The 15,319-nt window shown below is 51.6% G+C and overlaps 1 protein-coding gene across 5 annotated transcripts in view; it reads left to right on the top strand.

Moving 5' to 3' along the window:
* The window catches only part of STIM1 (stromal interaction molecule 1), a 109,290-nt gene that overhangs the window by 69,950 nt on the left and 24,021 nt on the right, over positions 1-15,319 (top strand). For all 5 annotated transcript variants that reach the window (XM_082304682.1, XM_082304684.1, XM_082304683.1 and 2 more), the window contains exons 7-8: positions 9,377-9,554; positions 14,765-14,942. In XM_082304682.1, the coding sequence (XP_082160808.1) occupies positions 9,377-9,554; positions 14,765-14,942 (356 nt within the window). The remainder of the gene's footprint in view (positions 1-9,376; positions 9,555-14,764; positions 14,943-15,319) is intronic.

Genomic DNA, 15,319 nt, shown 5'->3' with positions numbered 1-15,319 from the left:
GTTTTCCTTATAGTTTCCTCATCCGCTTGTCTTGAGCGAAAGCTGCTGAAGAGGAAGGATGGCCGTCAGGTGCTCGTGCGGTGCAGCTAGGAAGGGCTGGCGGCGGGAGGCGAGCGGGGTGTGCATCAGCTCGCGGTGGGGCTGGCAGGTATTTCTGCGTGCAGCACCTGAACTTGCCTTAGCTTAGGGCATCGTCCTGCGTGGCTGGGGAGGCGGCTGCGCTGGCAGCGTGCTGGGCAAAGCCGGTAATGGCAACGGTGGAGGAAACTGTAAAGGAGAGAAAAGCTGTAATAGCTTTGATAGAATAGAATGAACAAGTCAGCTTAGCCGTCTTCTCAACAGGCGAAATAAAAGGGATTCAAAATTACGTACCTGCAGCAACGTGCCAGAATCTGCTCCTTAGGAAGAGGATGTTGTGATAATCCATCCGGAATGGGAAAGGGGCCAGTATTAATCGTGTTTATTTCTTTAGTGCTGAATTTATGAGTGCATGTTTTCAAAGAATGATTGAACTCTTCTGTGGCGCGTTAGATGATGGATGACGTGGCGGTGTTCACGAAGATAAGGGGAGAAGGTGCTTGGATGTCTGCTGAACGTTTGGAGAAAGGTCCTGTCCCTCCGCCCTGCGGGGGAAAGCCCCTGCGTCGCGGTCGGGGAGCAGCATCGCTGTCCCTCCTCGGTGCAGATCAGTGCAGGGCTGCTGGGCAGCCCCATCCCGACGTTTGCTTTCCCTTACGCCTTTGGGTTTCCACCTCCCATGGGAACGGCCTGCCCCCAGCTGCCCTTCCCTGTTGGCCCCAGCTCTGCTGATGGGACACCCGTATTTTGGCTGTGACCACGGAATTATAGAATGGTTTGGGTTGGAAGAGACCTTAAAGATTGTTTAGTTCCAGCCTCGGCCATGGGCAGGGACACCCTTCCCTTGACCAGGTTGCTCAGAGCCCCGTCCAACCTGACCTTGAAGGCTTCCAGGGATGGGGCATCCGCAGCTTCCCTGGGCAGCCTGCCCCAGTGCCTCACCGCCCTCACAGTGAAGAATTTCTTCCTAATATCTAATCTAATCTACCCTCTTTCAATTTAAAACCGTTACCCCTCACCCTGTGACGATCGGCGACCCTGGAGAGCCTCCCCCGTCACCCCTTCGGTCATCCCTCACGCGAGGGAGCTCCCTGTACCCCATACATTCCGTCTGTCTGTCCAGCAGTGCCTCCCAGCTTTGCCAGTTTGGCTCCAGGCTGGGTGGGCGGGTGGGTTGGGTTCCTGGGTGCCGCTGGGCTCGGGGTGCTGCGGGAGGGAGGACGCTGCCGGTCTCGGCTCCCGCCCCGGCCGCCCTCCTGCTTGCTGCAGAGCCGCCGCGGGGTGCGGAGCTCCCGGCCGGGGCTGCTGCGCGGCCGGGCTGGCCGCAGGGCCTGTCTCTGCTGGGAGAACGCCACCAAGTCGCAGCAAAAGCGTCCCCAGAAAGCGCTGAGACCGGAATGGTCAACCGATGGAGCGGAGAGGTGCTACCTGGATTTTAGCCAGAGCAGGCTGCCTCACTGGGGAGCGGTCAGGGTCGGGTCAGGAGATGGTGCCAAGCTATTTCATCTGCTTCTGAAAAAAAAGGTAGCTCCTGGAAAAGCTTGCTTGCTCCGGTGTCTGTGAGTTTGCAGGAGAGCTTATCTTGAGCAGGGATGCCTTTTCTCGTCTTATGTTTATGCATCTAAGAGGTTGCTGCAGTATTTGTGTTTCGGCAGTGCAAACAGCCAGGACATCCCCCGCGCAGCATGCGGGATTTCCTCGGGAGCTGGGATTACGTGCTTGTGTTGCACGTTTACATTAAAGCTATTAATACAGCAATCGAGTGCTGGTGGGCTGGGAAGAGCAACAGCTGAGATGCATCGCTGCTTATTGATTAAACTCTTCAAGTGACAGGTGGCGTTGATTATTTTTCAGCAATAGATTATGTTCACTCTATAAAATTCCAGAGGTAAATGTCACACTTAAAAAAAAAAAAAAAATTAAAAAATCTTTATTGTCCTAGGGTAAAAAAATCACACGCTTCTTCATAAGCTGTGGCAGTGTGGCTAAGCCATGATTTTTATTTAACCAATTTCTTCTGAAACCCTTTTCATCTGTTTCTGACAAATGGGAGGTGATTATTCCTTAGCTTCAGGAATTGCAGGTTAAATTGAGGGGCTTTTCCCTGGCAGCCACACGGCTGCTCCCGCACGGCTCCTGGAGAGCAGGAGCAGCTCCTGTACCCGGCCGCAGCCCGGGCCCCGCCGGCTGCCGCTGCTGCTTTGCACCAGTCGCACTCGGTCCGCCCTTACGGTGATGTGTTGTTCCTCATCAGTCTGACGCTTAATGCGGCCTAAAAAGTTGGTCAGGAAGAAGAAAAGGGAGCAAAGCAGCGTGAGGTTGGGGAGAGATGCGAGTACTGTAGGTATTAATGAGTTATTGCCGCTGCTGCCGGAGCTGAGCTGGGGCGACCAGCCGCGTTCACCCCCGAGCCTGCCGCGGAGACGGGATTGAGCAGTAGATTAAAGTGCCTTCGTGGGAAATTCGTGAGCATTCTACGTTTCACGTGCGACACGCCTGCTTGCGAGCGCTGGTTTGCAGGTGGTAACGTGAGCACTTTTATTCATCCATCCACACCCAGGGAGAAAAACGCAGGCAGAGGGAGCGTAGTGGGAGGCTCGTGGAGGAGGACACGCCGAGATGCCGCTCTGCTTCAGCTGGGGGCTCCAGTCGGAAATAGCTGACAAACGGGGAAGCGGGATGTCATTTAACGGGCCAGCCTGCGGCACCAGGGAGTCCCTGGGCTTTCTCATGTTCCTCCCGGGTGGCATCTCTTTTCATAGCCACGCTTGGCGTTGAAAGCAGGAGAAGATGTGCTGCATCATCCGGCGTTTGTATCGCTGAAGATGCCTGTGTCGTCTTTGTGGGTTTTCCTCGTGTTCCTCGGGCCGCCTGCCTGCTCCAGAAGGTCTCAGATCTCGATACGCAGAATGCCCGTCGTGTCGCATCAGTGTATTTCTGTTAAGCTAGGATACTGTGCTGCTGCACTGCTGTTTCTTGTGCTGGCTTATGTATATTCCTCATTTCTGGCTCTCAGTCAGCCAGAGCAATTCCTACCAGCCACTGACGGCAGCAGCCCGCTTGAGTCTCTCCAGAAATCATTTTTCTGCTGGCAAGGGTGGCCCCGTTAGATTAACGCGCTTCCAGACTGATTTCACTCGCGGCGAGTGAGAGCTACAGAGAAACCAAAGATGGGTTGTGACCAGAAAGAGTCACGGGACGGAGCCTGGTGCCGTAGCCGGGGCCAGGCGCTGGCACTTTGACATGATAAAGATGCGCTCCGGGCGACGTGTCCCGTGCGATGCAGCCAGAGGGGTCGGAGCACGTGCATCTGTCATTGCTGCTGGGGGGAAGCAGCCTCATCTTTCCCCGGTTACAGCACACGTCAGCTGTTCTTTGCTTAAAAATAAATAAATGAGAAAACCAAGATCTAATACAAGGCTTTTTCCTAATCGCAGGTGTAATGCCCCTACTACTGTAACACATCATTCTCCTATCTCTAAATCGTTAATCTAGCGTAGCGTGCTTGCTTCGCTGCGTTTTGCAGGCTTGTGTCTTGTCCAGTCCATGTCTGCCCGCGAGGCATGGGCAATGTGTTCCTTGGGCTGAGGCTGCACGTGCCTCTACGCGATGCTTCATCTAAAGCCTTCAAGCAGGAATGATTCATTTTGGCCAAATCTTGATGTTTGGGTGTGTGTATTTGTATTCTTTGACAGTACCAGAATATTCTGGTGTGGCTTGTAACCGAGCTGTTAAGGAATCCCCGTATCAGTATGTGGAAAAGATGGTGTTGGTCTAGCCCGTCGTCTCTGCCTGACGGAGGTGTTCTTGCAGCCCCCGCTGTTGTTCTCCCTTTGCCAGCAAATCCCAAGTAGATCCTTTGCTGACGATGCGTGAGAATGTAAAAACGTATTTCCAGCCCACCTTCCCCCAAATACTGAATTGTATCAAATCCAGCAATCTTTTTCTCCCAGTTAAAACACGTCAGCATTCTCCTTTACCACCTCTTCCTCTCTGCTTCATCACGTTTTGCATACCCGCAATAACCTTTCGTTTCTGCATCTTCTGTCTTGACTGAAGCAGAGATTCAGGGGGAACGATTTGGGGATGAGTTAAAGCAAATGCCTTGTGTCCCTGTATTTGATTTCACTAGGGCATAAAGAGATTTGGCGGTACAATAAATATTGTTCCTGCCTCAGCTGTGAAAGTCCTCATCCCTCCAAATGATGGAAGTAAACGGTTTTTTGACTTTCTATTAGAGGTTTTGACAGGAGACCTGACACCCGTTGTTTCTCTACATCCTGAGAACGGTCTGTAGGCCTCCTGTCCCTCTTGTAATTCACCTGGTTCTTGAGGTTCCTGGGGAAAAGAGATCGGATTCGTACGCTGTTCTGTGCGCCCTCCGTGTTTCACGTCTTGGGATTTCTCACAGAATTGAGAGGACGCGAGTGCTGAGTGCAGCAGAGCGTGTATCCGCGTTAGAAATGAACCTGTTGATTTACTGTTGGGGAACAGTGGTCGCATCTGAACCCTTTCCACCTGAAGGAACCACCACTGTGCCTTGCCGCAGTTCTTTCGCTCTCTGCTGCCTTTGGGGATTTTACCATAGCTCAGTACGCCCAGGAAGAGCCTTCAGGCGTGGTCTCAGAGCCTTAACTTCGCTGTCATGTGAGAAATGCAAATTTCCACTTGAAAAGGCCAGCTGGGCAATCCTCTCTTGCGTTGTGCAAAGCTGATGCTGAGACCTAAGCATTACGAAAAGCGTGTATCTTAATGTATTGGAAAAGCCTTTAAATACTTGCACAAATTAAAAGGAAGGGAGAGCCCTAAATTTGCTCTGTGTGTGCCATTTGGAGGGAAGAGTTTTTTTCCCAAAAAATTATGTTCATTAATGATATTTTAAGGTAGCAAAGATGGATTTGAGGCCCTGGGGGCTCATTGATCGATATTATACTGCTGGGAAGGCAGCAATGTTACTTACTAAAATTATTAAAATGGTGTCAAAGTTCTGTTGGTAGAGATCCATTTCAAATTTGGTATAATCAACAAGTTTTTAAAGTCTGCAACTTCAAATAAGATGGAAGGGCTTTTGGAGAAACTCCTTGCAGTGAGAGCACCACAGCCGTCTCGTTGCTTCTCGTTTCATGGGAAAGCAGTCAACGCGTCGCCGTAACTGCAAACAAAGAGCTGGAGGGTTTTGCGTAAGATGAAGGACGTGACGGAAATCATCCGGCCAGTGCGGCATAGCAGTGCCTCGCGTAAACGTTCACAAGTCCCCTGACCGTCCCGAAACCAAAGGTGTTGGGAAACTTGCAGTCCAGGTGGGATTTAATGCTTAATCCGTTCACGTAAGCTCACCTGCGGTGCACAGAGAGGAAGGGACCCAAGTAGAGGTGGCCATCGAGCGCTTCCCAGCTGGGCGTTCACCCGGCTGTGCAGTGGCCCCTCCAGACCCGGGGCCGTCCTGTCCCGCGGTCCCGGCGGTGGGAGCCTGCACAGCCGGCACGGGCTCTGGCTTCCCACCTTCAGACACAAAACGCACGCACGGGAATCAAGGAGTACGTGAAAGAGCTGGGAACAGAGCGTGGCCACGTTGGCTGCTGCCTCCAGTGTCAGCAATAGCTTCTCCTGCAGGAAAGCGGCTCCCAGCCCTGCGCCAAAGCTGCCAGGTGCCCCGGGATGGAGGGGGACAGATCCAGTCCCTGCACAGGTTGGTCCTGCACAGCATCGCTTGCTTCTGTGCTTCAGGTCACTCCCCTACAAAATGCATCCAATATTTGTTTGCCTGTGGTGGGTTATGGCTTTTCATTTGTCTTAAAGTATTGTAAAATTCCTTTATGAAAGGCTATTCACAGTAACTCCTTTTGCCATCTTCAAAATGTCTGGTTGTTGGCTTTTCCACATCGCTCATTTTGGAGAACAACAGGGTGCAATTCCCGGCCGTTTTAAACTCTCTTCACCGCTGTGACTTCCCGGTGCCAGGACACCCCTCCGTGCCGTGCTCGTCCTGAGCCTGATGTGTGGGTGAGAAGCTCGTTTCGGGGAGTTCTGCTCGTGCTCGCCGGGCCGCCGTGACCCATTTGCCCCGTGGGCTGGCAAGTATTGCTGCCAGGACCCAGCAGCGAGGACTCGCCTCGCTAAAGCGTTTTCCTTGTGAAAGTGGGTGCTGCTTTGGGTGCAGCCCATCTCGTGCACGCTGAGTTGGGGTGTCCTCCAGACCAGGGGCAGGGCAGAGGAAGGCATGTTGCATCGATTTGGGGAAAACAGCATTTCTGACTCCTTTTAGAGTAACTGAGACTGTGTTACAGCACATCGTTGGCAGTTCCTCGAAGAAAGGGCCCTTCTGTGGCTGTAGCCTGTTGGCAGCTCTCGGGCTGCTCTGAACCCGGAGGTGACCTGCCTGTCCCCAGCCCGCCGAAGCCACTCTGCTCTCAGGGCTGGCAGCAAGGGGAGGGGGCAGGTTGTGTACGTACATTTCTGTGTTTAAAAACCTCCTGCTTCAGGCAAAAAGGTTTTCTGGTTGTGCCTGTAATGGCTCTTTCGCTTCCCCTGTACCTGCCAACCTAAATTCTCCCGTCAGTCTTGTCCATTCAAGTACCATCGCCCAGAGCCGGTCAAGCGGAACAGCTGGGGGCTGCTGGAGCTGGCGCAGCGTTCGCTCTCGGATAAGGACCCTTCATGTAGAATAGAATATCTCAAGTTGGAATGGACCCATACGGATCATCGCGTCCAACGCCCTGCTCCCCGCAGGCCTGCCTGACACCAAACCACGACTCACAGCGTCGTCCAGACGCTCCTTGAACTCTGACAGCCTTGGGGCCGTGACCACGTCCCCGGGGAGCCCCTTCCAGGGACCGACCGCCCTCTCAGTGGAGAACCTGTTCCTCGTGTCCAGCCTGAACTGCCCCCGAGGCAGCTGCGTCCCGTTTCCTCGTGTCCTGTCGCCGGTCACCAGAGAGAGGAGCTCAGCACCTCCCCTCCGCTGCCCCCCTTGAGGAAGGTGTAGGCTGTGATGAGGTCACCCCTCAGCCATGAGGTCACCCCTCAGCCCTCTCTTCTCCAAGCTGAACGAGCCAAGTGCCCTCAGCCGCCCCTCCTAAGCCTTGCCCTGGACACCTTTCACCACCTCGGTCGCCCTCCCGGACACGCTCTCATCGTTTGACGGCCTTGCCTTGAGGCGCCCAAAACCGCACCCGGCGCTCGAGGTGGGGCCGCCCCAGCGCGGTGCGGAGCGGGACAGTCGCCTCCCTCGGCCGGCTCGCGGTGCCGTGCTGGATGCGCCCCGGGGCACGGCTGGCCCCTTTGGCTGCCAGGGCACGCTGCTGGCTCGTGTTCAACTTGCCGTCAACCCAGACCCCCCGATCTCTTTCCGCGGGGCTGCTCTCCAGCCTCTCGTCCCCCGGTTTGTACCTAGAACCAGGATCACCCCATCCCGGGTGGGGAATCCCGCACTTGCTCTTGTTAAATTCCGTGCGGCTGGTGATTGCCCAGCTCTGTCTATCCAGATCTCGCTGTAAGGCCTCTCTGCCCTCAAGGGTGTCCACAGCTCCTCCTAGTTTAGTATAATTGGCCAACTTACTTGGAGGTACATTCGATTCCTACGTCCTTATAATGTATAAAACCATTAAAGAGCACTGGCCCCCACTGGTGACTGGCCGCCAGCCTGATGTGACCCCATTTACTATAACTCTTTGAGCCTGACCTGTCAGCCAGTTGCTCATCCAGTGTGTTATGGACTTGCCCCGCTGCGCGCTGGATGTTTTGCCCAGAAGTGTACTGTCAGAGACAGTATCAGAAGCTTTGCTAAAATAAAAAAAAAAACCACATCTGCTGGCTTCTCTTGGTCAACTAGAAGGGTGACCCTGTCATAAAAGGAGATGGAAGTTAGCGAAGGAGGATCTTCCCCTCGTGAACCCGTGATGAGGAGACAGTCAGCTCTGCAGAACAGGATCCAGCTGGCAGAGGGACGCCTCGGAGGGCAGCAGGGTTTCAGGAAGCAGAAACCAAAACGGGGACTCTTCCTTCCCTGGCGTCGCCTCCTCTCAGGACCCGCTCTTCTTCCCCAGCTCCCATGGCCTACAGGACCTCCATACCCCGTCCGTCTCCTTCTAGAATCACATGTTCATGCTTCTCCTTATACATTTCCATGAAGCCTAACGTGAAAGCCTCTGGGACTTCAGTGTGTTTCAGAGGAGCCTGTGCAGGGAAGCGGTGTTGGGTCACTGCTGGTGTAAATGCTGTGTGGAGCGGCTGAGCACACCCCGTGCTGCTGGGAACCGCGTGTTTCCCTCTGCTGCCTGTAGACCTTGATAGAAATCGGCGTGCCTAGGATAAAACCTGTGGTATTGGTAGCAAAAAGAAATCAGTACTGTGTCAAGTGCAAGTGGGAGGTTGTGCCTGGGGGTTTGCAGTGTGCGGGGTCGTAGAATCACAGAATGGTTTGGGTGGGAAGGGGCCTTTAAAGCCCATCCAGTCCCACCCCTGCCACGGGCAGGGACACCTTCCACCAGATCAGGGTGCTCACAGCCCCGTCCAGCCTGGCCTTGGATGCTTCCAGGGATGGGGCATCTCCCACCTCTCTGGGCAACCTGGGCCAGTGTCTCACCACCCTCAGCGTGAAACATTTCTTCCTTCCATCCAGTCTGAATCTCCCCTCTTTCAGTTTAAAACCAGCAGACACTGAATGTTTCGTTGCAGCTAGCTTGACTAAGCTGCTCTTTCTCATTTTTACCTTTCTCAGTTGTTTGAGGATTTGCTAATTAGTAAACCGTAAAAAAAAAATCTGCTTGAATCATGTTTTTGGTTTTTGTTTAGCACTTAAACCCCTGCTTATTTAGGTCTGTTCTCTTAGACACATCCACACTTTTTTTTAAGTACCTGTGTTTTGCTGCCTGTTGAAAAAGGGGTTTCCACGTTGAGTTGTAATTCTGGTGGAAGGTTTTGCAACTTGACAGTTGGATACCTGATCTGCCCCATCTCTATGATCACAGTCCTGTTTTTTTAACAAAGTTATTTTCTTCTTAGCCCTTATATCTTTGTATTCAATGTTAGGCGTACTGTCCTAAAAGAGCGCAGCTGTGCTGGGGGTTCCTATGTGGAGGCTCTCCTGTATCGTGTATTGCCAGGCAAATGATAGCTATAAGATGTTGAATTTCATCTCCCCATCGATGTAGTTCATCTTTTCTCTTTGTGAAACCTGGGCCACAATTCCTTCTAACATTATCTTAAGTTCTCATGTCCAGCTCTGGTGCGGGCGAAGCACTGCGGAGTTAATTCGCCGGTTCTTTTGAATTCAGTAGTATCTCTGGCTCTCTTCCAGTAACTCGTCACAACCACCTGAAGGACTTCATGCTGGTGGTGTCCATCGTCATCGGAGTGGGTGGCTGCTGGTTCGCCTACATCCAGAATCGCTATTCAAAGGAGCACATGAAGAAGATGATGAAAGACCTCGAGGGACTCCACAGAGCTGAACAGTCTCTCCATGACCTTCAAGAAAGGTAGGTTTTATGCGTCCACCCAGCTGGAGCATTCAGCTGTTGATCGTTTCTGCAAGGTTATTCCTCATTTAGATCTCAGGAAAGATTTTCTTTTTAGCTGTCGTGCTTCTGAGCAGCAGTCACCTGGTGCTGTGTACCAGAGTCAGCACCTTCCTGAGCGACCGTAGCAAACCTGCCAACCCATCTTAACAGCTCAAATGGGTGCCTGGCTCGTTACCAGGCTACGCGGAAAGATGCGTGCGTGCTCACTTGACCTGCTCTTCGGCGGTGACGTGCTAGTTATTTGTACTTGCGGTGTGCCACGGGAAGGCCTGGGTGGTGAAAACTCCCTCGCCTTAATACGGTCCTGAAATGTGGCAGTGAAGCCGCTCGAGCAAAGTGACAGCATCCAACACCAGCATCTCCCGCTCCGAGGTGGGCTCCAGTGCATGCTGACGCGTAGTCAAGCGTGGCTGTACGCGCTCCCGTGCAGTTTTGTTCCCTTTCCGTGCTGTTTTTATCTTGTGTTTTGTCTGTTTAGTTCTGGTTCTGCTCTAATGGTCATCACTGGTTCCAAAAAATAGTTTCTGAATTTCTGGGAATCCTTGACTCCGTTTAATTTTGCTGCTGTTGGTGTGTGGGAGCTCTCCTCCCTACACTTCTCTGCTTTAAGGAGCAAAACATCCAACTGAGCAAAACAGCTGAGAGCGCTCCTGTGCTCAACAGTGGTCCCTCTTCGTTTTGAGTGCGTTGTCTTATTTCAAATAGGTACTTCCTATTTATTTACCACATTTAATTATATAGGAGCAGTGAAACGTACAGTGGTTTCTACTCCTGCTCTGACTCATACTGAAAGTATATCAGGATCCCCACCCCCTGAAATTACAGTGTAAATCTGGTAGCTAGAGGGGGAGAAGAGCCTCTCAAAGGAGCGTAAGGCAATGCAGCTCACTCATTTGTCATCCAGGCTGATCAGGTTGTTTCACCCTGGCTTTTGATGGGGAAAAAGCGTGCTGAACCAGCGGAAGCAATCAGAGGAATTACAACCCTCTTGAACCTTTGAGCTCTATGTAGAAGTCCGTGCTTCCCTGCCTGCACAGTGATGCCTAAGTCCGGGAGTGTTGTCTGGGAAGAATGAAAAAAATAATTTTGGAGTATTACATACGAATGGTTGAGCTCTAGGCACTTGGGCAAAACACTGGAGCTTCAGGAATGTGACCTCTACTCACAGAAAAGTTTGTAATGGTTCCAGTAAAACTGCTCATCGGAGAACGGGCTGCAAAAGAGGCCCTCTGCGGACACAGGAGTCTTCTAGGAAAGAAAAGAGCATTCAAGACCGTCGGTGACAAACCAGTGGGGTTTTTTGGCAATAAGATTTTTTAAGGGCAGATTTAGCAAATAACAGAGCATGATAGTCTTGGGCTGTAACTATTTTTCATTAGTTTTAAGTGTAATTTGGAGGATAAACCTTAATTTGGCTGCCATATAAGCCAACCGCTACGTTCCCATTGGCTTCTCCAAAAGCGGAGCCCGGCCCCAGGTAGGCGTGCTGGCCGCTCACGGGTGGTGTGACGCACGACCTGTGCCAACGCCGGGACCCCGAGGCTGCCGGTCTGCCGTGGAGACTTCTGCAAGCAGCTGAGTTTTTGGAAACCGTACGACGTACCCACAAGACTGCAGCCTGGTTTCTTGCCTATGTGCTCGTGACAGCCATCAGGGAATTGTCCCGCACGCGTGCGTTGCTCAAAAGCTTTTCTTCTTCGAGTGTGATCGCATCAGTTGGTGTCTATGTGGAGGGCAAACACTTGAGAGAGTACCAAGGTGATGGTGCCAGGCTGGGCGCGTTCCCCTGGCAGTAATGCGGATACATGACCTGCTTTCTTTTTGGCATAGAGATAGAATAAAGTGCGTTTCCCCTCCGCCTGCCATGGAGCCGGCTGCAGTCCACAGCTGGTTTCGCAGAGCTTTGTGTAATTTTACACTACAGTTGGAAATACCCCAGAGAAAAAGATGGTTTTTCTTCTACAGCCAGAAGGACACAGGAATTCCTTCTCAACGTCCATCTCTTGGAGCAGCAGAGCCATGTCCAGGGCGGGAGGCCTCTGCTGGGTGTCACTGAAGAGCAGGTCACACCAGAGGTCGAAACGCCGGCTGCTGTGAATGTGCCGTGCGGGGAACGACCTTGGGATCTGCTGCCGAGGGCAGAGCCACGTAAACAAGTCGATGTGCCTGGGAAGTTTAACTAATGCTCTAAAGCCAGATAGGAAGAAACACAAAACCGTGTATGCTAAGCATAGCTTGAATCTTAACCCAGAGCAGCTTGTGATGTTTCTGCAGGGTGTGCAGCTTGTCCTCTGCAAAGGGCACTGAGCCGGAGCCCAAGGGGTGGGAGGTGGCCCTTGTGGGGCTTCTTGGCAGAGGATTGATCTTAATTCTCTGAAAGGGGGAATACGCCTTTGCTGCTTCCTCCTTGCGCCCCAGCAAGGTTCAGCTGTGGTCCTCAGCCGCTGTAGAAATGGCAGAAATTACCAGCAGCACGTTCCCATGGACTCTTTCTGAAGTCCTGCTCAGAAACTTCTTTTCTAGAGCTTGAAGTAACCTCCTTTCCTGGCTCATTGAAATTCAGTGCTGAACAGACCTCCGGAAGGCATGTGATGCCTTTCCAGTTGCCTACCAGCTGCTAGCACTGTTATTTGATGAACAACTTCAAGAGCTGGGAAGGGAAGATTGATACAAAAAACCATTTTTTTGTTCATCTTCAAAATACCTTTTGAGAACATCCTTCAACAGTGACACTTTCCAGTCAAGTAAATGACCCATCAAGATAAAAACGTTCGTGTCTCAGCACATCCTACTGATGACTGAGCATCTGTATTGAAGGTCTACTGACTGTATTGAAGATCTGCTCCTGAATTGTGAAGCCCACAGATGGGTCTCGATTTCTTGCCCTCATTGCAAGTGCAGCTCTGAAGGCACTTTGTCGTCTTGTGGAACTCAGTGCACGTGAAACCAGCGTGGCTCAATCGGCTGGGTTCGAACGGGAATGGACGGACAAAACGTGGTTTTGTCCATAACCAACATTGAAAAGTCTGGGCTCTGCTGTCAGGAAAAAAATGGTAGTAAGGGAAAATTAGATATTAGAGTGCCTTCGAGAATTATCTTAAGGATAAAATTCCTTCCCATTCTGCGTCATAGTATAGGGGAATTTCTCCTTTTAACAGAGATATATTGGTGGTTTGGGATTCTTACGGCCCTAGTATGGAAGAGCTTCAGCACTGATGCACAGGGCAGAGAGCATGGGTTTATCTAAAAACTTGGAATGTCTTGGCAAGAGTCTCTTTAAATTGGGAAGAAAAACACTTGAGTTTCTCAACAGAGCTGTAAAATGAAAATGAGCCTTTTCCAAGAAGAGAGCCAACATCACGGCTGATGAGAGTCCAGCCTGTCCAATCTGTTCTCGATGGCCATCTGCATGCCGAGGAGGAGCCTGAGGAAGAGGAGTCCTTGGCTGGGACAGCGAGTGGCTTCGCTCTTGACCCAAAAGGTAGCGATGGGTCCCTGCTGCGAGTCTGCGCGCGGGCTGCGCTCCCTCTCGCCAAGAGCACAACCGAGTGCTGGCCTTCGATACAAGGCTGGAAGCCGGACACCTCCGCGTGCGCTGCAGGGAGCAGCGTTTGGAGTGACTGAGGATCAGGTTTTTCCTTTCTGTTAGTCCCCAGCTGGTCCGGGATGAGCGGGAGCTGCACGGGGAGCCCAGGAGTGCCCTCCGAGATGTGTCACTTGTCATTTGCAGGACAGGGACAGCACACCCGGAGCCAGACCCGGTTTGGGTGGGGAGCAGAGCTTTGCTTCTCATGGCAGAACACCCGAGTTCCCTCAGTTTGGTCTGGGTTAAAAATAGCGTTGCCTCTGCTGCTCTTACAGTGTGGCTTTGTCCAGCTTTTATTGATTTATCTCAGGCTGTGATAACTGAGACTTTTGAAAGAGAAGTTCATGTTGAAAAGGTGGGACTGTGAGGTTGATGCACCTGGTTCCTGACAGCGTAAGCCGCAACGCTTCACTGCGTTCGATCCAGTCGCTGAAGTACCTCTTCTGGAAACTCGTCACATCTTGATTTGAGGTTATCCAAAGATAGAGGCACCACATTCCTCAGAAATTTGATCCAGGATTTAATTGTTGCCATCATTTAAAAAAAAGTGGTTTTCATTTGAATTATTTGGCTGGTTCTCGCAAAGCAAGAAGCCCTTTATTACTCTCATTTCTTTCATTGGTAGTACTTGTTCAACATGACTTTTCAGAACCTTCATTGTGAAGTGAACCTCTTAATTTCATTTCAACCGAATATTTGCCAGATCTGTTTTTCCCCTTGTACTTGGCAATCGCTGTGTCTCTAGAAGCACACGGGTTTGGGACTGTATTGACGAGGCACCGCTGGCACTGGAGGTTGGTTGGGTGGCGACAACCAGAGACTTCACCACCGCTTTTCAGGACAGCTCAATCCCGCACGGGCCAGGTTCATTCTTGATGCTCATTTGATTTCACCGAACTTGTGCGAGGATTGGGTTTGCACTAGTGCAACTCCCCTGAAATGCAAATGTCGTGGAAACCCTGAAACATCTCGCTGTGGCTGCGGTGGTGCCTCCTTCAGAGGCCGAGGCTTTCCAGGCTGAATGGTTGAACCTTCCTGAATGAGTACAAGTAATCTGCTATTACTTTTTGTTGCCATGTATAATTCCTGCTGATTTAATTGTCACGAGGAAAAATAATAACTTCCAGGCAAGATTAAGACATGTCTAAATTTGAAGGCTGTTGCAAGGGGAACACGGAGACATCCCATCTGGGTGGTCATACCTGCTCAGGCAGATCTTCCCCTCCTTTTTTTTTAATAAAAGCAAAAGCACTTTTGTAAAAACACTGAAAATTCAAATTAATTCGAGGCTTATTTAAGGAAATCTTGATGTGCTTTGGAAAATTAAGAAAATATGTACTGAGTATTTAATAAGTGAAATAAAGTTGAGACTGTGAAGTTGACAATTTAATTTCTTCCCGGGCACGGTGAACTTTCTCCTTGACTTTCCAAATACAGATCTCTGTTGACATCAACATAGAGTAAATAAGAGCAGGGTTGGTCTAGATTGTGGCTGGCCAGCCCTTGCCCTGTGGCCTCCTTCGGCTGTGTACAGACAGCCCGACAGGCGCAGCACCGGGCTCTCGGTCTCTGTGTGTTGCAGGCTGCAGAAGGCTCAGGAGGAACATCGCTCTGTGGAGGTGGAAAAGGTGCACCTGGAGAAGAAACTGCAGGATGAGATCAGCATCGCCAAGCAGGAGGCACACCGGCTCCGAGAACTGCGGGAGGGCACGGAGAATGAACTGAGCAGGCAGAAATACGCTGAGCAAGAACTGGAGCAGGTAAGGGTTCGGCCAGATGGATGCACTTGCATGCCAGACGTGCCAGCAAGAGCAGGAGGCAGTTCCTCACTCTGCTTCACCCTCTGAGAAACCCAGTGATGCTCTGCTTATAATGCTCCTCCGCCTTTGCTTTTCCACTCCCTTTGTGGAGGAAAAGACCCAAGTATTTCTTCCACTACTCCACGTCACACGTCCCCCGTACGCTGTAACAGTGCTGCTGTGTGCTGGGTAGCAGGGACCGTGCAGGCGCCGTCTCGAGACTCATGTGTTGCTACCCCGCGCCGTCCCACCTTGCCCTGCAGAAGGAGAGGCATTGAACTTGACCTGTACCTGCTCCCCTCTGATGACTTCTAACTCCCACTCCAAACCATAAGCTC

This window comes from Platalea leucorodia (assembly GCF_965183815.1).
Source record: "Platalea leucorodia genome assembly, chromosome: 2".
Lineage (NCBI taxonomy): Eukaryota > Metazoa > Chordata > Aves > Pelecaniformes > Threskiornithidae > Platalea > Platalea leucorodia.
This window is presented reverse-complemented; position numbering and strand designations above follow the sequence as displayed.